The 27260-nt window shown below is 39.6% G+C and overlaps 1 protein-coding gene across 2 annotated transcripts in view; it reads right to left on the bottom strand.

Moving 5' to 3' along the window:
* The window catches only part of AMBRA1 (autophagy and beclin 1 regulator 1), a 118757-nt gene that overhangs the window by 71264 nt on the left and 20233 nt on the right, over positions 1-27260 (bottom strand). For both annotated transcript variants that reach the window (XM_018082317.2, XM_018082318.2), the window contains 4 exons: positions 25422-25508; positions 19457-19639; positions 8271-8351; positions 7612-7712 (listed from right to left, as the gene is read on the bottom strand). In XM_018082317.2, coding sequence (XP_017937806.1) covers positions 7612-7712; positions 8271-8351; positions 19457-19639; positions 25422-25508 — 452 coding nt within the window. The remainder of the gene's footprint in view (positions 1-7611; positions 7713-8270; positions 8352-19456; positions 19640-25421; positions 25509-27260) is intronic.

Here is a 27260-nt window from a genome sequence, read left to right as displayed (position 1 = left end):
GTGCACACAGCTGTGGATTCTTATTTCCATTTGACTCCTACCCCTCTCAATTAACACATTCCCAGACTTAGCAGATTGTGATGAACTATGGCTTGAGTTACAAAAGCATAAAGGAAAGACAAGAACAAAAAGAACTGAGCAATAGCAGGTTTTAAAGGTCACTCTTATTGTTCAATTGTTTAAGAGAATTATGGAAAATCTCAAGCTCTCAGGTGTGAATAGGTGTTCTTTCCATATAGACAGTGGTACATAAAATTTGTTTCAGAAATTAAACTGGTTTTGGAATCACTCAAGCCTTGAGAGTACTTAAGCCTCTAGAATCAAATAGGGGATAACATAAGGGTTCTGATGCAAGTTCATTCCATCTGCCCTACAGTCTCTAGTGCTTTGCACTCCTAATGTCCTAGCCAAAGAATTCAAACTGTACCTGTTCACAGGTGTAAAAAGAGAAGTGTTTGTGACCACAGAGCATGTTTGCTGCTAAGTGGAAGATGCAAGTGAACAGAGACATAGAGCAAGCAGGGCATTATATGCAGACAGCCAGATTAAAGTTATTCCATTCCAGCAGAGAAAGTACCCTGATGCTTTCAGTTTATGCTTTTATTATATGACAGTGTACAGCAGGAGCAGACATCAAAACCGGGATGAGTAACCGCTCAGACTCACTGCAGAAGTTAATATTTAGGATGTGAGGGAAAGGCTAACTGGAAACAACATATAAAACCTTTTCCATCACATAAATGCGTATGTTAATGGCTTTCTCTTAACGCTATCTATCCTCCACTTTCAGAAGACATCTAGCTAGACATAACTAAACTCTCTTTATCTCAGAGGAGTATTTATCTGCATCAAAATCAACGCCGCCAATTTAGGAACCTTTGCAGGGGTCTTTGCACGGGACTAGTATTTCAGAAGAGATTGCCTGTGGGTCATTCAAATGTTAATTGCATCAACTACCTATCAGCCTTCATTGTGCCACGGTACAACGACAGAGGATGACACAGATTAGAGCAGCAGAAAAGAGGCAGATGGACCGCCAATTAAAGCACAGAGTGGCGAAAAAACAAACTCACTGGTGTCTTGCAATACAGGGAAAAATTACTGAGGTACTATGAAGATGGACCTGTCGCCACAAAAAGTTATGTATTATGAGTTGTTTTCTAGGTTTTTTTTTTAAGCATTAACAAACTGACTTCTATCTTCCAGGAGAGAGATTTCATTTGAAGAATGTGCGCTAAGAAGTTCACTTTTTGACCACAATCATGATGTAGTATAACTCTGTAGCCATGGCTATAGAATTCATGAAGTGCAAGTCAACAAGGGATCTAATGCTATGATAAAGTTAACTCAGAGTATATAACTTTATTCTGCATCTATGACACCAAACTACCAGGACATTTTATTTATTAGATACTCCACTGTGATGGGAGCAGCAACATTAAAATCTTTCATGGCTGAAAGCTGCTCTAAGAAACCAGCAGCTGGAGAGAGACAAAGGCAAACAAGCTGAGGTGCAGCAGCTAACCTTCATGAAGGGTCATGGGTTGCAAGTGCATTATTGGAACACATGAAGTAAATTTTTAAATGAACACTTAAATAAGAGGATGTCACACAATTAAAGTCTACTCCACATTTCCAAAATTCTACTGTTTTCAGAAGTTTAAGTACCATGTTGAAATAACACCTCTGAGGATACCTCTCACCAGTCCCATAAAGGGACACTTTCCACCACTCCCTCCTGTAATAAGCTTCTGCATTTGCAATTCAGCAGTACAGCCTCTTTTTCCTTACATTTCTGCATGAAAGGCTGCACTTCCACAGAAATTATAAACCGTTCTCAAGTCTGTGATGAAGGTGACAGATATCTATAGCTCTCAAGTTGCAGAAAAATCCGAAGCATATTTTAAGCCTCTTATGTCATTTAGTGTCCACTGACGTAGATCACAGAAAGACCACAAAGAATAAAGTCACTCAAACGTTCACATCCTTCCATATTTAGCAGTACCAAACAGACTTATAGCAGAAACACGTAGCATAGAAAGCCACATGGCTACATTCATTGATTCTATTATTCTATTCTAGAACTGTCTATTATGAAAAGCACGATTAGATCAGGATACTAATTCAAATTCACATAGTTGTCTTGGATGAAAAGCAGAGGCAAGCTAATATCAAAAAGCCAGTGACAGACAGTTGAAGGTACAGATTCAGAACAACATTCAAATCTCAGGTTACTGTACAGAAAATACATACCTACTGTGAAAAACATTAGAGTACAGGGTACATCACACACAACTGCGATGTGTTTTCCCATCAACTTTTGCTGGCCCTCTGGAGCTCTCAAGTCATCTCTGTCCTACTCTGTACAGCTGTGCATCACATTTGAAGGAAGGGAGCATCTCAAAACAGAATTAATAGTGCACTGACACTGTACATGACAGAACAGGATTAGGTCAAGAAGACTTGAGCCACAGGAGGCAGTCACAACTAAAATGCCAGGAACTAGAGATCTGCCTGCAATATGGTTTTGAAGGCAACCAAAGAAGCCCCTTGTCACGATCACTTTCATCATTAGAGTGGAACTGAAAGGTTACTTGGCTAATTCTACAACTGCATCTATCACAGGTTCATCAATACCCATTTTAACTGGCTTCAGGTTAGAGCCATTGACTTGTATGTGAACATTAACCCTAAACACAGCTAGAGTGATTGGGAATGGATCGGGAATGGATGTACCAGAAGGCACCTTAGTGAATTTGGCTGGTGACAGGCCATCACCTTAATTCTTACTAGAACTATCACGTGCTCAAGTAAATCATCCTGTCCCAGGAGGATGACAACATTTATCCATCACCTTAGCTAATTTTCATCCTGTTGAAACTTCATATGCTCTAACAATTGTGTGTTACCAGTTGCTGGCTGAAGTACAGAAATTCACTTGAAGACATCAGACTTCGAATTCTCACAGGGAGTCAAGCTGTGAAGAATGGGATAGCTTATGTGATTTTGGGAAAACAGCAGCTGAACATTACAATTTGAAATCCTAGATCCCCATTAAAGGGATCAGCTGATTTTTAGCTTCAGACAGCTTGCTTTGGCAACTCCAGCAGAGATATCCAAAGATGAACCGTTATTGCTCTTGCAGAAGGTTATACCCTGAACAGGTGTGGGCTATGGAAAAATCTGTAATATCAAGCTTATTCTTTGATTACATGTAAATGTTCAGTCTCTGGTCTGAATCTATCACCCTGAGATAACAATGAAATCACTCAGAAACTGTAAATGTAGAGTGTTGTATCACTCAACCCTTACGCCCTGCTGAGTTTGGATCTTCCCATGAGGTGGAAGACAGTGTAACTGCGTTGGATTGCATTTTAACAGATAAAGTCTGTCGGCAAAGCCAGATCAGACAAACATGACCTGTGACCACACAAATAAAAATATTTTGTTTGTTGAGATACACAGAACTGAATAGAAGCCTATTAAAACAAAGTGAGGCAAGACAGAAGCATTTCACAAAGCTAGGTAACTCTACCATAAGCTTTCATCTGTATGTCTCCTAATGAGTAACAATGTCAACAAAATGGCATCTGTGTCAATTTTTAAAGCCTCCTGCAAAGTTCCTTGGCAAACACTGATTCTCTTCCACCAAGCTTCCACTGAACTGAAACTAAAGCCTTCTTTGTTTCACTATGCCATCAGCATGTCTTTGTCCATCCCAAAGCAGTCAATTACTATAAAGCCTGAAGCAAAAGTTCAAAGAGGCGAACAAGAGGTCACAAGCACTTCAGTGGCAACGATGTGCATCTTTTTTTTTTTTAAACATATTTACCGATTTTTACAAATATTTTAAAATGTACATCCTGGTCTGTGCTACCAGACACCAAAAAATACCCAGAACTTGGCCATCAAATTACTTAGTAGTGACCTGCTCACAGTGTGACTTAGGACAAAGAGATAACTTATTACAAAAAAAAAAAACAACAACCCAACAACAAAAAGACCAAACCAAAACTAACAAAAAAATCAACCAAAGAAATAAACACACAAAACTCCCCAAACAAAACAGAGGGCAGAAATATTCAGCTTAAAGAAACATTTCAAAAAGGAGTAGGAGGTGGTAAACACAATACTGAGCTGTGTGTTCCATGGACAGGTTAACACTGCTTAGAAGTGAGAAGCCAAAAAGTATTTACTACTTTCATCATCACTTTAGCAAACAACCACTTCAACTAGCTTTTACTGTATGGATGTTTCCTTGGAGACCACAACGCCATCCCTTAGGGCAGTTCACCAAGGAGAGGAGAGTGCAGAGGGTGGCTTACAGCCCACACTATCAAGAGCCTTAGAAGAGCTGCCAAATGAACTCTCAGATTTTTTGATGAGTCTTGAAATAAAGGGGAATATGGAAGGCTGAAAAATATGCTAGTGTTATACCAGTATTTTAAAAGGTTGAAATAGGATGAGACTGTCAGTCTTGTCAACCTGACATTGATTCCAGACAAAATAATGAAAAAGCTGATATAAGACTCAGTTAATAAAGGATTAAAGGAGGACAGTGTAATTACTGCCAATCAACACAGACTTTATAGGAAAATATAACTTGTCAAACTACCAACACTTTTTGGTGTGATTACAAGTTTCAATGCTAAAGGTAACAATGTTGATGTAACATATTTTCACATGGTGTTTTACTTGGTGCCAGAAAGCACAGTGATGCAGCATATCATATCAGCTGATAGGTCTAAACTCCACCAGTAGATAAAGAGGCAGGCAGGAAGGTGCTACTGGGGTGCGTTTTTGTTCCAGTGTTACATGCAAATTAGGCTGCTGGCATGGAGATATCTCTGTCTGTCATGTTGACTAGTATCGCTTCGTTCTTTCCCTGAGCTCCCACCTACTCTACCCATCTGTTGCCACCTTTCCTATGCTTCGCCTGGAAGTGCCTTGGCACAGGGATGGCCACCAGTCCCCTGACTAGTACAAAGGACTCTAATCCTGACCTAAACCCTGCCTGGCACGTCAGTCCTTCTGCCCAACCTACTGTGTTGCTGTACCAGCCTGCCTGCTTAGATGATGCGTAATTTTTAGTAGTTCATTAAACCAGATTGCTCTAAGAATTTATTCACAAGACAGTCTTCCCTAGCGTGGAGCTATTGTCTGTGTAACAGTTGCATGAGAACGACACTTAAACAACAGAAAGCTGTTCACAGAAAGTAGAGCTGAAAGTAAACGTGGACAGAACCTGACAGCAAGAGCTTTGACATTAAGAAATTTAGTCAGCACACGACAGTAATTCACACACCAAGATCTCCATCTGCTGCTTTGATTTCCTCTCCGCATACAGCAGTAAGTAGGGCAGGGGACAGAAGAAGTGCAATTGGCTGTATTTTCCCAAACAGCAGCTCTCACTCATACTTGACCACAGAAGTTTACTGTCAGTTTTCAGAAAGCTGTCAGGTTAGGAACACAGGGCTTTTACTATCTCTTCTCAAATGCCGTATAGGTTACGTAAGAAATACATTTGGCATTTTTGCATTCAAACATAATTCAGAAATTACGGTCTGGATACATGGTAGGATGAAGCAGTTTAAGGCATTCAAGCTTAGATTAGCCTTAGGAAAATACATGATAGATTTTTTTCCTCAGTCAAGGCTGGCAACCTCACCCTCAACTACCAGGTCAGGGTTAAAGCACTTTTGAGCTTGAGTAGAGGTTTTTCAACCATGGTACTGAAGAAAGAGCTACCATAAGACTTGGCACAGGCTAACTAGGAAGGAAAGCATGCTATCCGCACTGTAACTTTCAATGGCTCTGAAATACAATGGTGAAAACAACAATGCTGCTGACCAATATAACGATCATGAGAAATTCTCTGGCTATTCCATAATTGCAACATCATTTTCTGGTTTTTGCCTTTCATGCCTCCTCCTAATATTTAAAATTTCAACTCTCCTGGTTTCTACAACACATGAACAAGTTTTTCAGCACAAATGTAAAAAACAAAAAACCAACATTTTGAAAGCTGAAAGCATAGGTAAAATAAACAGAACATTAAAAAATAACACAAGCAGCTACTGCATTAGAAGAATAAATTTTAATTCAAGTCAATAAAGGCCTTTACTGTGAGGTTCTACAACACTGTAGAAGCCAACAAACCTTGCCTTAAGTAGGCTCAGCACAGGATCACACAGAAAAAATAGATCTTGTTTTTTGAAATGCCCATGATTACAATTCCTGCCTTCTTTTGTTATTCTTGGAACCACAAGCACTTGTGTCTTGGGGCTCAAATTCCCAAAAAAGTGCAAGACAAAAAAGCCTGGCTATTTCCCAGCCACTAAGGAATAGGCAAACTGCAAAGAGGGCTGGAGAAGGGTAGAAGGCAGGTGTCTCCAGCAAAGTGAGGCCACACAAGAGTTCTGCAATGTTGCCTGGCAGCAAGTAATTATCTCCCAGTGTGCTGTTTCCACGTGCCAACAGCCAAAGCCCACACAGGCAACAAGCACAGGAAAGTACACGTGTCAGCTAAAACTACAGGCTATCTCCACTGTTTCCTAAGGAAAAAAAACACAGGTACTTTGGAGGCTAGGCTTTGGCTGGGCTCTTACTATTACTGCAACAGTAAGGTCTAGGAACAATGCACTCAAATCAAAACGTCCAGGGAGACAAAGTCTGGAAGATGTCAGACAAGACCACTGCCACATTAAATCAGCCACACAAAACCAGCAACAGTTCCACCCCAAAATGGTTGGGAAAACTCCAATGAAGACTTTTAAGAACAGTTAGATAAATCCCATCAAAAATGGCTTAGGCATTGATTGTGACTTAGGAAAAGGGTCATGCAGCTTCTTGAGAAACCTTTCAAACACTCCTTTCAGTGGTGGTCCTGTAATTACCTACAGGAGGGAAGAGAACCACATCCCAACCTACCTGTCCACACATCATCTCTTGCTCTCCCCCAAGCTCCAGAATTACTCCCCCGCACTGGGGTTAATTACAGAGCAACTTAGATCCAGCCAAAAAAGACTCACACTCAAGATATGTGTCATCTATAACCATCTCATTCATGAACTGCCAGACTGCCAATACTCCTCCTCTTCACCCCACCTCCACTTGCCCTCTGAGGCTCCCAAATGCCTGTGTGCTGTATGTGGTGGCAGCTGAGTTTTTTAATATGCACTTATTAAGATCCTAATTGAATCCCGCATTGCCTTGTGTGCGTCTTCCTAGCCGGAACATGAACAAGGCACCCTATAATTCAATTAGAAGGACCTGCAGCAAGCTGATCATTAGTCTGTCAGGTTTTTTTTAAAAAAAAGACATCTAGGAATAGAGGAGGAAGTTAAATAAAGGGAGAATTGTTAACAGCACCCCTCCCCAGTTCATGCAGACACTCCTATACACATACTTGAAGCATGGAATCTGCAATCCTCAAGCACTTGAATGACAGCTCACCACATCACTCCAACAGTCATTTCTCTTGCTTCAGACAACTTAAATAGAACCTCAAAAGTTGGAATTACTTCTCTTTATCAATCCTCTTTTGCTCAGATTCATGAAAAAATACCACTAATATATACATGACTACAGCAAACAAAGAAATCTCATTACCTGCCAAAACCCTGTTGACAGAGGAATGGGTGGCCAGGCCAGGCTGTCCCCGTTCATGGAAAATCCCAGCATAAGGCAAATACTCTGGCAGCAAAAAGCGTCTGCAAAACAAAGAGAGTAAGCTTACGCGGAGAAAGACATCCCGGTGTACACAGTCCTGGAGAGCAACTGCAATTACTTGGAGGAAATATGACTACATTCCAGCAGACTATAGTAGAGGGAAGGCTGGAATCCTCTGCTTACCCAACCGCTTCACTGCTTCAAATAAAAAACAAATTACAGATTAGATCCTCCTCTGATCAATGTGGCTGCAAAGATCAGCATTAACCAAATCCTCTACCTCCCACAATAGCGTCCTAATCTCAAACCAGCACATTGTGCTGAGAATCTCTGATCAGATTCTTTTCTTCTCCTATTCCGCCTTCACATCATGGCTCCAACCTGCAAGCAAGAAGTACTAAGATCGTGCTGTCCTTCAAATGACACAGGATGAGCGGCTCATACTAACATGCCATCTCAGGAGTCCCAGAAATCGAAAACCAAGGATAAACCAGCCCTGCGCAAGAAAAGGAATCCATCTGAAAGCACCAGAGAGCTGTACTGCAACTGGTACCTCCAGGATTTCCACACCCTTTTACTCTTCTGTGTAGATGCCTTACCTTGGGACAAAGCGCCCTAGCGACGGCGCAGACATGCGTGCGTTCCGTGGAGCTCGGTGCCTAGATCGGTCTCCATTGTCCCTTCAGTAAAGGAAAGAAAATTATTGTACATGAAAAATACTGTGGAATAAAATATTTTCCAAGAAAACAAAAACCCAACAGCATCACCTATCATCCTGAACATGCTAGAGATTTAATAGTTTTCATGCTTCTGTAATGTTCCAAATTCATACAACTAACTATACCAAATCCTCTTGACAATTTTACATATGGGTAACCTCAAAGACCGCTTTCTTGATTGTTTTACAATGTCTCAAAAGTATCAACAAAATCACAGAGAGTCAATGACTCAATGTCAGCACCTGAACAAATGAAAGACAAACCTTAGAATTTTGACCGGAGGAGCAAAAAACAAGCTCACCACAGTCCTGAGGAGAACTTTCTGTTAGTCAGAGAGCTGCCGAGTTTCACATTTTTGTTCCCAGAAGTACAGGTAAAAGAGCATAATCTGCAGACTATTCTTCTGTGTTCTTTCCCTCAAGGTCCAGTTCAAGTGGATCTCAAGATAATCTCACCTTTCAAAAGCTTTTCCAGTTAAATCATAAATGTTTGGTGGTATGAGGCAAAACTGCACCTCCTTAACAACATCTCATTCTGTTTAACAATAACTGTCTGGGCCTTGGGAAATGAGGCAAAAGGGTCTAACATCTCTTGTCCTACAGCAGATACAGGGAGGTCTTCCCCAGAAGGGCAGTGCAATGCTGAACAGGTTATGCAGAGAGGCTGCAGAGCTGCCATCCTGTAAGTCTTAAGACTGGAGCTAGACAAAGCCATGGCTGACACAGTCTGATTCTGGCAATTAACAACTGTACAACAAGCAGGAGGTCAAACTGGAGGACCTTCAGAATCCCCAGCAAACAAAATTTCTGATATTGCATTCATAGGTCACAAGAGGACCTGTAATTACACAGCACTAAAACTGCAAGGAAAATAATGAAACACCATCAGTGACTCTGGAGTTCTGAAACAGACCTCCGCAGTGCTTTCTTCTCTGTTCACTATTTACTCTCTGTACGACCTTGCAGACGTAACAAGTCTGTTCTCCCTGGATTCCAGATCTCCATCTGTAATTGCAGCCCTCCTTTTCTCCTTCTCAAGCAGTTGTGGGGGGAATATTACTTGAAGAGCCTAGAAATCACTAGGAAACTAAATATTCCTTATGCAACGCACTAGCAGCACATTTCTAACCCACTCCAGCAAGCTGTGCATTTTATAATCTTTTTTCGTTTTGCTTTTTTAAAGTTAGTGAGCAAGAAACGTAGGCTGAGAAGAAAGTCCATTACGTGGCTGTTTCCCACACACTTGAGGAACCCAGGAACACAAGAGCAGAGGTTGTTCTGCAAAGGTCATTAGCATTTCAAGCTATTTCACCAAAACCAAATCTGAATCCAAGCTCAAAGCTTCCATTTCTCCTCTCACTGCAGACACAGCATTTGCAGTTCACAGCCAAAGCCGCACCTCACCCTCAGGTTTCTGTGTAACCAGTATGGTGCCTGAAGTCAGAAATGTAAAAGCTACTGCTGTTCTTTTATCAGTTAAGATGTGGATCAATAACAGAAGGAATCCTGTAAACTCGAGTGCTGACATATCAACTTTTCCTGCTAAAGAGAAAAAGCCAAAGCAAAAAGAAGTGTCATATTCCAGTTCTTGCCATACACAGTAAGAGCTAGCAGAAGTTCACAAGAAATACATTTTTTAAAACTCTATGTAGCAGTTTGAAACAACCCTGGAAGAAAAGCAACAAAACAGTTTTCAGGGTTTGCATTTGCTTTGGACATTTACTAGAAGTGGAAGATGCTCTTGAAATGGACAAATATCAGGAAGAGGAACAACAGCAGGACTACCCCCTGCAGAACTCTCCAGTAGAAGAGACTCTCTGCAGCAGGTTTCAAAAGGAACAAGGAATTAGCTCCAGCAAACAAAAGAAGATAAAAGCCTACAGTCCAAATCAAGAGACCTAAAGCAACTAACTGTTCAAGTTTCTTTAAATGTCACTAGCCAACGGACTTAGTATCCAGAAAAACATTTCGGACACAAATCTTCTAATCAGAGAGACTTTCTGATGTGACAAGTCTGTCCTGCACTGCCCTATTCACTGTGCATACAACCTCCCCCCAATTAAAAAAAAAATATATAAAAGGGAAAAAATATAGACTAGGCTTTTCTTCAGTTTTCACCATAACACCAGATAGCCTTTACTGATTCAAAAGAAAGTCATCTATTTTTAACATCCCCTAAAAAAAAATAAATTAAAAACCATACCCCAATGGCCACTGCCCTATAACTCAAACTGCAGAGAATAAGAAACAGTGGCTATCCTTCAAGAATGCTAGAATTCCTATTTACTGTAAATGGAAGTGTAAGATACACTTCCCTGAGGCAAAGAATAACAGTACTAAACATTACTCTGAATTACTAATTTACAGAGCCATTTATACCTAAATTCCCATGCTCAACAACTACATGCAAGAGTGTCCAGCCTAGCGTTGAAAAACTAGAACAGCAGATATTACCCCAATGCCAGCTGAAGATAATTTCTGCACCCTTTAAAAAGGAAAATAAAAAAACGTCTACAGATCAGTGAAGATGGGTGGCACTTGTGTTATTTCTGTACCACACACAGCCTGCTGACAGAGGGAGGAGAGCAGATGTTAGCACACTGCAGTGCCAGCGTGAAGCACTCCAGCAAGAAAGGAGAAGTTTTCAAAGTTCTCTAATGCTCTACTTTCTATTTAGCGTCAACTACCTATAGAGTCATTAGCTAATGATTCTCAGTGGATAGTTTAATTAACATTACCTGCAAAAGTAGAAGGCAAATCCCTCAGTGCGTGTGTGTGTCTACATAAAAAAGGCCTCTTCTGTAAAGCAACTCAATAACCTTGCAAAAGTAAATTAAACAAAAATGCGCCACAGTAAGGTGACAAGGGAAACTTAATACTCTAATTATTAACAGACTACTTTGTCTCAGCTGAAAATCTGCAAGAACCAACAAATGGTCAAAACAACTTCAAGGATCTGGCTCAAAATTCAGGTTATTCATCATTTGTTCAGATACCATTGTGGGACAAATCAAAACAGCGATGTGGAGAATAACAGTTGGTAGGAGAGAAACAGTATTAACACTAAAATACAACAGAGCATGGAAAGAAAGCTATTACCAAACATTCAGGAGATTTATGGATATTTAATAGGGCATAAGAAAGATGAAAGTTTATCCTAGACTGGGTAAGACAGCCAAATCCTCTAGGATTGTCTTGTTTGCTTCTTGAAAGAAAAGTTGACCAATGTAAATTTAATGGAGCAGCAATGTCAGCTATGAAAACAGAGCTGGAAATACAAAATTTTGTGTCCTACAGTTTACACTTTTTCATCTGGTAACTTGGCTACTGTATTAATAACAGTGGATACAGAAGACAGCAAAGACAAAAAGAAAGCCATGTTCTGCTTTTCTATCTTGGCAAGAATTCATCTTAATATTTAGTGATTGTTGTATAAGGAAGTGAAATTAAACACACAGCATGGGATTTCTAATGCAATCTGTTGGTCTAACTGTTTCCATTGTAGTCAATATTAAAACTCCCACTGACTACACTGCCAAAAGAATTAGGTCAACAATGACCATTTTGAAAAGCCATTTAATCAGAGCCAGCACCAGTAAGCCATGCAAGTTCAGAAGAATCAAATTATATCAGACCAAGCCAACTGTTCCATATTTTCAGCATTTTATCACGTTTCATGCAATCCAATTTAAAATACTAAATCAATTTCTATTGCAGAGGTTAGGGACTTAGATACAACAGAAATGCTAAATAATTGGTCAAGTGGCATCTACTAATATTCTTAAAGGTTGACACTGGATTCAGTTACACCATGTTCACGTAGCAGAAAAACCCCCGATGTCTGAAGTACCGAGAAAATGCTAAGCATCTGTATTTATTTGTTATAAAGTTTTTTAAATTGCAGGAGGTTACTTCAGAGGACAGAGGGCAGGAGTAGGCCAAAGATCCCATCAGGAACTCAGAGGAGGTTACCGGAAAACGCAAATTCATTTGGCTCTAGAAGTAGGTCAAGTCTGACAGCAGATCCTCTAAAGAGGGTACCTGGAAGATGTCATATGAAACTGGCCATACTAAAGCAGAAACAGATCCTGAAATCTTGCAATTAACTTCACAGGATTCACTGCTGATTTGGATGAAAACAGATGATACATACCCTTAAAAGGAAGTACTTACAAGAGTTGCATAAAACTATAAGATGAAGTGTGTGCTACCTTTTACAAAGGGTATACAAAAAGGTGGTGAAAGGAACGTTACATTTGCTGGTGGTTCTAAGAACGCATCAACTGCTTTCCAGCACCACCCTGATGGGTAAGGGAACATCCAGTGTTGGGAACACTATAACAGGAAGTTAGTACTAGTTTTACCACTGAGAAGAGCAGCAAATACCAGATGTTAACATTTGGGTTTTTTTCTCTGTCTGATCCTGCAAGATCCTGAGCATCTAGTAAAAATTAATTTAGGAAAAAATGAGGGTATTTCAAGGAAATAAGCCTCAAAATAGCAACGTAAACACAAAATAAATAAAACCCTGACATTCTGATTGTTTCAGTGAGATACAGGTATCTTAGATGACAAAAAGAAAAGCCACGCTGCAAGTAATCGTAACTCTGCACAGAGACACAGTAGCTGAAATAACATCCCCTGGATCAGGAAGACTAGTCTCTTATTCAAAAATAAAGCTTCCATCCATTATATGCTACTTTACTCAAAGTCCTCAAGTCTTGGAGAAGTTGTAAACTCAACCCAGGAAAAGAGGACTACCCTACTTATGGCTTTGAGGACAAGGGTATCTCAGCTAAAAGCAGGATTATGTTGAAGACAAAACATTCAAGACAACTGACTCATCTAAGCAGAGATTTATTTTCAAAAGTAGATACAAATAAGCAAGTCAGGAGCACTGGTCCTATCAAAAAGGATACAAATATTGACATCCATAGACATTAAAATTACTATTATATTATTCTTTTAAATTATATTTAAAAGAATATACATAATCTGGTAAAAATAAAAGTTATAAATGTAAATGTATATACCCATCTTTGAAGGATATGATCATTACTGAAGGAGAAGTACTTCAGGCAGAACTGAAGGGGACAACAAGAAGCAAGAAAATTTAAGCAAAAAGAAGCAACTGCTACATGAAAAGCCTTTCCTGGCATTAAATTTGTGGAGCAAAGTCACAAGCATTGAAAACAAAAAAACCCTGAAGAATAAAAGTATTAGAGAAATTGCAAAGAGCAATTCTGGCCAGCTGGAGAGACAGCAACTAGAAAAATAGCTTTTCAACACAGTAATTGATAAAGAAGTTAGACAAGTCACCCAAGACATGGTGCCTTTCTGTATCCTTCTGAAGACTGAAATGTCAGTCTTTCAGGAGGAGCTGTTTCAAAGGAACACCAGGGAAAACATATATCTATTTATCTGCTAAAATGTCCTACAAAACAGCAGACTGCTGAGTTACTAATGTCTCTGCTGACCAGAGGGAAACAACCCTCCCCTCCTTCATTACCTCTCAGAGGGCTGTTCAGGGGAAAATATATTTACAAGATTAAAAATGACACTTCAGAAGATCAAGTGTTTCAGAGAAGCATCACATATGAGAGGATTTATCACCTGGTCAAGAGAAACAGCAGCACTAGCCCATAAATGCCAAGGATTAACTGCTTCAGAGAAAGACTGATTTGGAACTAGAATGAAGGACTCATTCTTTTTTAGGTGCAAGATCCAGGTGTCTCTATTTTAACCATCTCACTTTTGTGAGATGTTAACTTCAAATGTAAACATCAGGATAGCATGGAGAAAAATTAAGAAACCCAGCCTAATTGCTTTTAGAAACCCTGTGTTTTGGATACCAAAAGGCTACCATTGATCAGGTCATCTCTCTTATCTACCCTATCAGAGCTTAACACTTGGTATCCCATTCATCCTGAGGTATCATCTTAACCTACAGTCCCCTTACAGAGTAAATCTCTCTCTTTACCTCTGAGATTCCTCTCTCCACAATGACAGAGTTTGTCTCACTGTTCTGGACCTGTAGATCAAAAGCTCCATACCTAAAGACTCACAGAAAAGCTTCAGCCATTCCAATCTCTCCTTTCTCCTGCCAAGAAAACCTGGCTCCTACTTGAAGGAGTTTCTTTTGCAGAAACTGAAATACATGAGTGCACAGTGGACAGCTGTGAAGGAGGGCAGTAAAGACCACGACTGGTGGTACAAAGAGTCCAAGTTCTACCCGTGTGCTCTTAGTAGTTGGTGTGCTAAGGGAAATCAGCAGGTGCACTATGAATTGATTGCATTTCTGGGGATTAGTGCTCCCATTGTGCTGTGTCTCTAGTAAACAACGATATAGTCAGACTGAAAAGGTAGAGACTGGATTTAAACACAAGTATAGACTTCCTGCACAAGGGTAAGGAAGAAATGACTGAAATAATTGTCAGTCTCCAACCTCTTCCTCCCCTCTCTCAAAGTTTCCAAAAATCTTTCTGTCTCAGCCATTAAGCAATGTGCTTATTCTCACCATGACACACAACTCCCTCCTCAAAACTCACTTTTACCACTCCACTTGAGGAGCAATACGGAGAACAGAATCCAAACCCAAATCTATTACCCAAGCACACACTACTGAGTAGCCACACTGCCACAGCCATTGTCTCCTCTCTCAGTGCATAATGTTAGTTCAGACACAATTGCATCCAGCCAGTTCCTAATTAGTATTGTCAGATAACAATGTACCAGTCAAAGTTCTTAAAGAAGCTAACAACAAAATGTACTTTAAATGAAGACTTTCCAAAAGGAAGGATGACTGCCTGGATATGCCACATGAATGTCCAATCAGACAAGCACTTTTCTCCTTAATACATAAAAAAGTTAAACCAGAATGCCAGCCTGAAGTGGAGCACTGTGACACAAAAGAGACTCCCAAACTGAACACTATCATACTATTCTTCAAAATTAATGAAAAACCCACACAAGAAACTGGAAACGAGACTCATAGCTTTAATGCAGTGGTAGTCACCTGTAAAGTTGTGATCTTAAAATCTTTCAAGACAAGGCTATTGGAGGAACTTAGATTTGGCAGGACTTGCCATGATAACGTTAATAAAGCAACCAAAAATGGCAGAAGGTAGGTACGGCGGATACTCATGAATCTTACGCACTTATGAGGAGACCCTTGCAAGATGCCTATCTGAGAAACCACAAGTCCTGGTCCAGAACATGCCTTACACAAAAGGATTTTAAGGTGACAAATAAAGCCAAATAACACCACCCTGAATCTTGTAAGCTTTCCCTAAATGATTAATCACCTCTGAAAAGCAAGAGCCTGCTTCCACAAAACCAGAATGTCCATTATGGTCTCAGGAAAACAGTGCCTACAGTTGTCATATTCTCTGTCCGGATGCTCAGTGGTGTCTTGAAAGAAATTAGAAAGATAAAGCACCAAAACAATACTTCGAGTCTGTGTGGTAAAGCCCTTCTTGTTTTCAAGACACAATAAAGACCTTCCTAGCCTGTGACAATATGCACAACTGAATGGATCCACTCCAGCACAGATCCTGCTGGGAAGAAAGAAAAAAGGAAAGAATAAAATGGGGAAAAGCTGCAGACATTAACAGTGTAATCTCCAAGTTCTTTCACATCTATATTCTACCAGGCACCCCTCTCTCAAAAGCAGACAGAGTCAGCCACAGTCACACCTTTAGCCTTAGCTTGAAAGCCTTTACAGAACTGTAGTGAAGGATTAGAGTCAGGCTTTCAGACAGTGAGCTGCTGCACTGCCCCATGTATCTGCTTTTCAGTCCGACAGATGAAACAAACCTGTGTTTCTGTATTTGTTCCCTCACTTACTGCAGACAAAAAGGGACATAGATGGCCAAAATTCATCTACAGAAACACCTTCACATTCTTATTATGGTGACAAATTTAGAATTACAAATGAAAAAAAATTAGATTGCACTATCCAAGGAGTCCTGGAAGCATCACCAACAGTCTTCAGCATCAAAAAGCTGTTCTAGACTAAGGAAGTGCCTAGAAGAGATCCAGTCAAAATCATTGAAAAAGTCAAAAGAAAATAATTTAGCTCTAAAAATCTAAATTTACTATGTGATTTAAACATAAGACACTCGAATAAGAACTTGAAAGGACTTGTCTACAAAGAATCTGTTTTTACCAGTTGTGCTGGAAGACTAAAAGGATGTCATTCTCCATTCAGAGATTATTATTCCAGAATTCAGAAACCCTTTTAATTTTAGTTTAGGATTCTGCTAAAGCTAACCTTAAACCCCTAATATTTCAATCTGTATATATATTACAAACTATATTAAATACTTTAATGCAGACATGACTAAGTTTACAGTTGACAGTTGCATTCAATAAGCAGTAAGATTACAACAGTGACAGCTTAAACACAGGCAGCATGTGTAGAGAAAGAACATCATATTAGACCAAAAAACACAGGTATAGTGTGTCTCCTCCCTCCTCTCCTTTTCACAAAAGCTGATGTAAAAGAACAATATTATTAATACCTGTAAAAACCATTACTTCACATTCTTATACCAACACTACTGCTGTCACAAATTAAATATATTTATGAATGAATTCACCCTTAGATTGAGACAGAGAGGCCTTAATTTAAATTTAGAGGCCATATACACACAAACAGTGCATAGGTCAAGTTTTTCATGCCCCTTACTAGGTCATTTGCCAAACAAAATTGAAAAGATACAAAATTAATCTTTCAGGAGAAAAAGACCCTCAGAATCCCACAAAAGATGAGAGCAGAGGAACACTCATCTCCCAGGCACTCTGCACAAGCACAGGGCTCACTCCTTGCCCAGAGCTCTAGGAATAGTAAAACCAACTGGTGTTTAATGTCCCTTACATCTTTCTCCTAATCTCTGGGAAAAGAAAGGACTTTTACCAAATACATTGAACAGAAAAAGATAAAGCACCAAAGCAATTTGCTTTGGTTTCTATGTAAAAAAAAATAAATCACTAGATTTCAGAAGAAAAGCATGAGCTGCAGACAGCTACAGTAGCAACTCCCTGTCCTATATCAGATCTGGAAAAGCAGAGAAGTCAGAGCATCTAAACCAGGGCAAGAAATACACACATGAAGAAATACACGACTGCACAGGCAAGCAAGTACAGAAGGAGGGATACAGGAGCCAAAAGGAGAAGCAAGATCTCTGTGTAAGAGATTTAATTGTGAAGTCTCAGCAGAAGAAATCAAATGAGTCACAAGACAAGTTCCTGCTCTAAGGACCCCCGCACAGCAGCTCTCTCTAATCAGTCAGGAGAGATAATGAAGCAGAGAAGGAAAAAGACAGCAGGTCTTGAATGCACAGACCAGAATTCAACATGAAATATTCAACTACCAAATTCAGCCACTGCACATTAAAGAATAAACACTTCTTTTTGCTCAGTATGAAATACAACCTTAGCACAGCTGATTGGATTGCTTCCCTGACTGGGTGCTCTTACTGTGTGAACATTATCTGCAGGGGAGCACGCTTCTCTGCAGGCATTTGCCTGGCTCTGTGAACGAAGAACCTACCATCTTTTCTTTTTCCAGCAGAACAAGTCACCACAGATGGATGAAATGGAATAATGGAAATAGGAAGGTCTGTGCTTGCAACACACCCACCTCACAAAACAGGCCCAGCAGCCACCACATTTCTGCTCTTCCAGACCGCAAAGCTGCCTGAGAAAAGCTACTAGGCACTGACTCTTTTGCATTATCTCCCCTCATTTACATTTTACCCAAACAAGGCCACAATGACAGGGAAAACATTCACTCAACCTATACTTCAAAATATTTAATTGCTGAAGCATGAAGTGACAGCTTCCCAGAACAACTTTCTAAGGAAAAAAGTCTACCACCACTCAGAAAGGGATTGATATCTTGCTTTGGGAATAGCTTGTGTTACTAATGTCCTTCATAAAGAGATTTCACACTGACAGAAAGGACATGGAGCTTTAACAACATGCCATCTCAAGTATGTGCCACTGCAGCAAGTGACCGTGCAAGTTAAGATGGCAGGTAAGTTGACAGCATCCTTTGCTGGCAACTGCAATATAACAGTCTGGATTTTTGTGGAGTTTGCAGCTCCCATCAAACACACCTCCCTGCTACACTACCATCATAGACTACTGCTACAACCATGCTCAGAATTACCCTGTGTTTTAATTGCAATATGCACAAAGGGGGGAAAAAAGATCAGTGAAGTACTTAAAAGTATCCAGGGAAAATACCATATTTAAAAGGAAAAGGAAATCACTGAAGACAGCCTAGAAAGGCCATATTCTCTTTTCTGCATTGGATTCAAAATAGATTTTAATCTAAAGTCCTCACTTTGACACAAGAGGCCTTTTTATCTCCTTATAGGAAACTAAGCCTTAATACAGATTCACTATTACCAAATCTTAAAAAAAACCCCAAGCCCACAAACCACCAAAATAAACAAACAAAAACAATCAACCCCCTCAAGGCCCCCAAAACCAACCAACCAACCAGCCAAAAAAAAAAATAAACAAACACACACACACAAAAAAAAAGAAAAAACTCAAAAAACAAAACCAGCAAAACACAAAACAAAAACAAACAAACAAAAACCCAACCCAATCACAGGAACTTGAGCTAATTTGACAAAGTCAAAAAGACAGATCAAGTAAAAGCAATGGGACATGTCTGACTGTCTTCTACAGCCTTAGACCAAAGAACTAAGTCCTGCAAAGCCTCTTAGTGGTTCCTGTACGCTCTCAAGATTTGACAGCTCTAGGAAACTCCTGGTTCCCCATCTGTTCCATGGGAGAAAAAGATTCTCCTTTTCTTTATTTAACCAGTCTTCTAAATCTGGTTGAGATAGCCTGATGTGTTGAAGGTAGCCTACAGCATCCTTAATTTTCATAATAGATATTACAAGACCTATTTGTAGCAATCACTACTCTAATTATTGATTGACTTAACCTGCCTAAGGCATCTTTGATTGGTAAACAGGAGGAAATCAGAAAGTATTCCTGTGCTGACCACAGAGTCAAGCAGGAGGGCAAGGCAGCATGCACACTTACTCAAAATCTTCGAATTCCAGATCATTTCCCTCCACAGATGGGCTTGAGTTCTCTGAAGTGGAAGCAGAGGAGGAGGAAGAACGGAGACGGTTTTGCTGATATCGCATAGAGCGTTGTCGAATACTGTCCCTCCGGGAAAGATACTGGATCATCCTCTGAGCATAATATGCAGCAGGAGACAATCTGAGCAAGAGAAGATATGCAGATACTCATTACACAAGTACAGAATGACAGCCAGTCCTAATTTTCCTTTTGAACTCCAAATGCCAGGTCAATAACAGCATATCACAAAATTGACTGCATTTTATCCGTGAGTAAGACAGAGTAAATAAAGAAAGCAAGTAGAAGTAATTTTCCCCTTATACACTACACTCCTATGTGATTCCCTTGTTGTGCAAACAGAAGCACTACTTAGTACCTATAGACAAAAAGCTCATCCACAGCACAGGGATATTTGCTTTCAGTAGTCCCTGGAGCTCATCGATTCATTTATTACCAGTTCACTCAACTAAGCCCAGCAAGCATTACTTATAAGAACCAAGCCCAGCCACAATGTGAATTCTGCTTACAATGCCAAACAGCAGCAGTGTTCACATAAACATTGTAGGAAGATGGTGTTGTTCTGATGGTACCTATGGAGTACCATGGAGTATCAAGCAGGAGAAAAAAAGGTTTCACAGCTTTTGTTTAACTACTTGGTAATCTAAACGGCAGGGATAGCAGCAATTTCAGCAGATCCACTAGATTTATGTTAAGTGGAGCTTCAGAAGCCTCACATCCCACCTGAAAGGAAAACTTTCCTCTGCAAGTAACTCTTAACTCTCTTTCATGCATAACCTAGCCTTTGTTTGCATCAGCTATCATACACCAGTACTACTCTCTTGATACTAGACTGGTGAAAACACACTCTCTTTTCCTACCCTGTCTATATCCACAGCTCCTTACATACACTTTCTGTGACACAGTTACTCAGTGTTAATATCCAGACACCTCAGATACTTAATTTATCATTTTATTAGCCTTATTTGGATTAGACTCGAATTCTAATTTGAGGAGAGAAGGGGAGATGACAACAGTGCCCCCGTCCTGGAAGTTAGGTATAAGATGTCTATTCCTTTACCTTCTAGCTCCCTTCTCCTCTCTTCCCATTTCATATATGTGTTTCATTTTGTTCTTTTTTATTCAAGTTACCAGGCTGGTACTTCTCAGAGTCATGAAAATACATTCTCATTTCCTGCAAAGGCACCACAGCCAAGAGACTGATAATGGAGAGAGCAGTCCTAATTTTAAATCTATAAATAAAAGTCTGAACAGCTTTAAACAAAAAATAAACCAAAACACCTCAAATGAACAGTGAATTCTAGGGGATAATCATATACATATACACACTCATTCGCAATCTCAAAGAGAGGTGGCCTGTCTGCCCATCTTCAGAACAGTTTCAAACTAAATTCATTTTACAATGGACCTCACCTTCAGCCACCAAGACTTTCAAAGATACATTTAACTTTATAATGACTAATATCACAGTTTCACTGTGCTACAATATAACAGTGACAAAAATGCAACTCCATTATCATCTCTGATAATATGATTGATAGAAGACTTTTTATTTTTTCTTCCTTCCAAAGCTGTGCTGATTCTGTGGAAACATACTGGAAATAAGATTTTGCTTATATATGGATACATTTCACATCCACAACAGCAGGGGCAGCAAATAATCACACCAGGTCTGATAAAGTGCTCTGCTACTATCCCTAAAATCATATTTCAATGGAAAACTACGTTTAATAGCATTTCTGGAGACTGCTCTCTAAAGCAGCACGAAAAAAGCGCACTAATACCTCAAAGGGCAGACTGTATTAACGTTGCTTTTGCTGCAGACACCCATCAAGAACATTCAATCTCTAATTCCACCATACATTCTGGGCAAGTAAGCAAAAGAGAAGGTGGTAAGAAGGAAGGAATCAGAAGTCATGTAGACACAAAGAGAGAGTAACTTCCCCAAGGTAAGGTCCCTGCACCTTACCAGACTGCTATGTTGGTAAAGCAGCAAGTTCAGCAAACAGACTACAGGTACAGGGCTATAAACACCTAAGTCAATAAGCAGCAAAAGGGTAAGGGGAATCACGTACTCAGTTTGATTTTAATTCCTCCTGAATCTTTTATGCTCTGTTTAATGAGTTAAATCTCTTCATGCTTACATGAAGTAGAAGGCATTGGTGTACAAATAGAGCACTTCTCTCTACTCCCCATAAGACTTAAATAGGCCAAGTATAAAAAAGTAAGACATTACAGAAGTACACTCATAAATGAGGAGCTGTTCTCTTCTTTGGCCTTTTCCATAAGCCAAAGCCTCTGTGCACACCTAAAAATAAGTCTACAGCATAATATGTGCACATAGAGAAAGAAAAGCAACAAGCAAACAAGGGAACACTGGAAAACATCAACAGTGATCTCAGCAGTCCAGCAGAGTAACCGCTGAAACTTTCCTTTTTGCTAATATCACACCAAGGGAGAGTTTTACAGAAGGATACGAAGAATGAGTTTTGCAAACATTTAATCTTCTAAAATTATGCAGGACACCAGAAGAAAAAACATTATGCTGCTTGTTAGAAGAACATGAAATAAACATGTAGGCAATGTAGGCAATAAACACTGGACACAAGGGATGACATGACACCAGATTCAGCTTCCTGACAGCACATGGTATGCACGCTGGATAGACTGTGGAAAGGATTTCCAAACACAACATAAGAAGCTTAAGTCTCATACACAGAGACAAAGGTGTGAGGGATAAAACACTTTCTAGCAACTTAGATTTTTTTCTAGAGACACTTGTACCAAACACCTCTGTGATGCTTTATACATGCAGTCTGTGAGCACCTTACTGAGTATTTCTATTAAAAAAAAAAAAAGGTGTTCTTTGATGATAGCTTTATTTAATTCCTCTGCAGGTTGTTTTTTGAGGTCAGTACATATGGAAACTGTGCAGAATGACAGAACAGCCAAGTTGACGTTAAAAAAGTTCAGCAAGGCCACTGAGAAATACTGCTGCAGTCTACATCAGAATATTCATTCCAAACCCAAGGGAACTTCAAAAAAAATGCTCTCCCCCCTCACTGCTGACCTAGGTTATTCAAATATAGCACCACCACAGACAGTAGATGCAGAAACAAAACTAACACACACACACTCAAAAATAAATTTTTCAGACCGCATAGTTTAAAAAAAAAAAGACTCTATGGGAGACAGCTTGGTCTTAAGGACATATATGTATCTTTAATATATATTTAAAACACACGTACACACATGGACATATATAGATGTTTACTTATAGACACAGATGTATGTTTATTTCACCTTTGTTTCACTTTTCCCCTTTGCTACTTACATCTCAAAGACATAACTTTACATTTCAAACTTATGATCACAGAATCAACTAAGTTGGAAAAGACCTTTGAGCTCATCAAGTCCAACCTAAGACCCAACACCACCTTGCCAAATAGACCATGGCACTAAGTGCCATATCCAGTCTTTTCTTAAACACCTCCAGGGATGGTGACTCCATCACCTCCCTGGGCAGCCCATTCCAACGTCCAGTCACTCTCTCTGTAAAGAACTTCTTCCTAATGTTCAACTTAAACCTCCTCTGGTGCAGCTTAAGACTGTGTCCTCTTGTCCTGTCACTGGTTACCTGAGAAAAGAGATCGATCCCCACCTGGTTACAACCTCCTTTCAGGTGTTTGTAGAGAGTGATGAGGTCTCCCCTGAGCCTCCTCTTTCTCCAGGCTAAACAATCCCAGCACTCTCAGCTGCTCCTCATAGGACTTGTGCTATAAAAAAAACCTCAAAATGCAGTAACATTCCTTTTAATCACTTCCCGAATTTCTAACAAGTTCAAGAGACAGTTAAAAATATCCTGCTAGCCTAGCACACCAGCAAGGTTTATGGAGAAAGACTCAAATCCTACCCCACTCAAACTTCCAGCTCGTACTGATTATGCATCTATGAATCTCATCCTCTGAAAAGGACAGTGATATTTACTGGAACAAATCAACTCTCTTCTAAGAGGTTGCAACACTGGACTTTTCTTCCAAAGCATCTTATAAACTCAAATCACTATAGCTTCTACCACAGCCTAAACACCACTTGAACTGTCACATGAAGAGTATTGTATTGGTTAGAAGATGGTTTCAAGTAGAAAAATATTTTTGACAATTCTCCTTATGCTAAGAAATGTCTCAGGCATTGATTCCTTTTCATATGCTTTCTTGAGCTTCATCAAAGCAGACATCTGACAGGAGGGAAAAAAATTCAGTAACTTACGCAGGTTGTCCTTTCTTTTTTAAAAGGCAGCTCCCAGGGAGCCAGAATCAATTCTTAAAATCTCTGCTCTATCAAGCTGCCTGCTTTGGACTACACATTTCAGAAAAGGAATGGTACACTTCCAGAAATTAGCAGCTCCTGGCACTCATAAATTGACCTGAATGTAGTAATATCTTTTAATTAACATTTGTAAAATACTATCTGCATCTTTCTAAAATCAAAATCAAACTTTCCAAACCAATCCCTTTACCTGTCATTTAATCAACTGCCATTTAGAAGCTTTTACATTTACCAGCGTGGTTCAGACATGCAGTTGCCAAGACCTTCAGCAGTCATTTAAGTTGGTTTCCCAATGACTTTACATGTCCACCTTACTTCCATTAATGTTTTGTTTACATCATTCCTGAGCCTTTAAATTATCTTTACAAACCAACTTTCTTCACGATAAATGGGTAAAAAAAAAGCCTAATGTAAGATTTCACCTCTTCAAGGCTTTATCTACAGAGATAGTTAGCAAGGAGTTATTTACCAGCTCAACTTTATCATCTGGCCAGTTTACAACACAGACTTTTATTCCAGAACTTGTACTTAGAGCACAGTCGGTATAAAACTGTTGTTAATGATGAAAAAATGACGAGATTAAAAACTACCACTAAAAACCACAAAACAACAAACCTCCTTCAAAAACTTAAGATTTAATTTTCATGCAGTGGTATTCCTGTACTCTCCTTTATGATAAATTCTAGTAGCCTTCAATTCATGCAGCTATGCCAGAGGTTCCCTAAAAGCCTAAATCAGATATATTTTACACTTACTGAATTTTCCTCATTCATAGCTTAGTTAAACTCATCTAAAGAAAGCTTATTTGTCACGATTTATTCTTTGAAAGCTTCCAAAGCTGCTTGCTGTTCACGATTCTATCATTTCTTCTGACACAGTCTGTGGGGCACATAATCCCATCTGTTGCTTTCTTAATACACTAAGTAGAAACTGCAAAGATCACTCCTTTCCATTTTTGATAACTCTGCCACGTTTGCTTTTTCTAGTCCTCTGAAACACTCCCACTTCTTTTGAAGATTAAGCAGCACTACAGGTGTTTCTATGTCTAATGTCAATGATTCATGACTCTTCAGAAATAACTGTCAGTATTTTGTTCTTAGTGAAGTATACATAACCTCCTGGTTATGCTCTCTCTCATACGGATACATTTATGGAGACAGTTCATTCTTCCAAGCATGCTGTCTGCTCACACCAGCTCCCAACTGCCTTTTCTGAATTCCCTCTTTCTCCTGAATAGACTATTTGTTTTTTCTTCGTTTTTCTTCAAAAGAGATTTTGAATACATTGATATATCTCATTTACTGTTGGGCCTGCTTGTCACCTAGTGTTCTCCATTCCAAATGATTTCAGGAATCCTTATGTGCTTACTTCAATAGTAATTGCTTCCTCTTTTCCTCATTCTCCCCCAGACTTAACAGCATCTTCTCACTTATTTTGCACTCTGTCCCCATGGCAAGCCATTAAAGAGGAGATGAGCCCAATATGAGAACCATTCTCAGAGGATTCAGTGAGTTATACTGAAGTTATGCTTTTGTCTATAAAACTTAAATGCATTTAGACTGCATTTAACTTTTACCTGGCTGGATCTGGGTAGATCGGATGTTCCCGGGATCCTGCTCCATCATAGCGAGATAATGAAATGAGGGAAGACTCCAGCAACCTCCTAGAAAGGAAAAACAAACTATAAAGTCAAAGACCATTCAGGAACATCCCTCCTATTTATGCCCTACTTTCTGAAACCTCTTAAGACTATTTCTATGATTAGGGCAGAGCATTCCGCAACATACTGAACCACTCACTGATGGCACAAGTGTTTTCACCACATAGCTATTCAAAGTGTAATATTCTCACTGCACAGAAGAAAGAACACCTTCTGTAAGGAAGAAGAGTGGTCCCAAATCTGCTTCCAAGTTCCAAGAGAGAGATGCAGATGTCACTTCTCCTTTAGAGATAAGCCATCCGAATTTGTCGGGTCCATAAACATTACCACTGCATTGGCCATCTGTAAAATTCTTACCTACATAAAGGTGGCTACACATGGAATGTGCCATGGAACAAAGAACACACCTCGGCATCTGGACTTTAAGGGCACTGGTGTTTATTCACAGTAAGATATTCAATCTTAGCCTTAAGGCTCTGAAAGAGAGGTTTTCAGCTACAAAAAAATGTTCTATTCCTCTGTATTTTTATCAGCCACAGGGAGAGATACCAAATATTCACTCAAGAAGTAAATGTATGCAAATGCAGCAAGAGAGCCTGAATATGTGAGAAGTGAGTCTGAGTCATGAAGGCAGCAGAATCAAAAGTATATAGCAGGAACATGTCGTCCACCCTGGCTTCTACATGCACCTCTATCTAGCTTCTGTCATAAAGCAGAGAACAGCATTGTTTCAAGACTGACTCATGGCCTGTTGCAGCCATTAGATTAACACAAGAGAGATGATTTGGGGCAGGTAGAGAAAGTGAAAAAAACCAACTGCCAAAGTTTATAAGACTGCTGAGTTCCCTTTCAAGTCTTTCTGCTCAGAACTGCTAAATTTTGTTTTCCAATTTGTAACTTAACGAAAACTGTTGAGGTTTGAAAGAAAGAGGTCCAACACCACATCTGTTCTATTCACACACACACACACAACTGTCAAGAAAGATTTTAATCTCTCAGTCCCACACTCCTAATGCATAGTTAGCATTTGCAGTGCAGGACAGTAAGCATCAACACAGGAAGCAGGAAGAAGCACAGATAAAATCCACACCCAACTTCCCATTTCTAGCCATATAAAGACAGTAGACTTGAAATGAGACATGTTTTTTTCCAGCAGCACCCCACCCATCAGGATCTCAAGACAAATTTTCACTGCCTTCCAGCAATTAAAACTGAAGTAATTTTTTTTCTTTTTACATTACAGATCTGGAATGCAGAAAACAGCAAGAGATCATTCCAGTTTTCCAGTTGGAAAGGAGTGTGTCAGCTTAAGAAACTCAGGACTTGCTACAAAGCACTGAGACTCTACAGAAGGCAAGAAATTCTGTCCTCTTTGGCACAATGTTGCTTGGCAACCATTTGTCTTATTCAAGAAGAGTTATTAAATCTCTTAACTTTGAGATGAATTAATTCCCCAGGTTCCCAAGTCAAAGGCTCTAACCTTGAACACTGATAGATATTGAGAATCCCTTGGCTCCCGAGAAAGTTGTTTTACTTCAGTCCTGTCTTACCAAGCCCTCTCTTCTGCTCCAAATATATGTCAATATGCACATAAGCAGCTAATCCAGAACAAACACTGCTACAGTTTCAAGTATACCTGAAGTCCTGAAACTTATGAGGTATACCTATCACTTGCATCATATATAAACTACTTTAATTCCTTCGGGGGGAAAGGTAGGCAGATTGAAATTAGCAGAAGGGATATTCTACCTACTC

Source organism: Manacus vitellinus, unplaced genomic scaffold, assembly GCF_001715985.3.
Source record: "Manacus vitellinus isolate BGI_N305 unplaced genomic scaffold, ASM171598v3 scaffold_6_pilon, whole genome shotgun sequence".
Lineage (NCBI taxonomy): Eukaryota > Metazoa > Chordata > Aves > Passeriformes > Pipridae > Manacus > Manacus vitellinus.
This window is presented reverse-complemented; position numbering and strand designations above follow the sequence as displayed.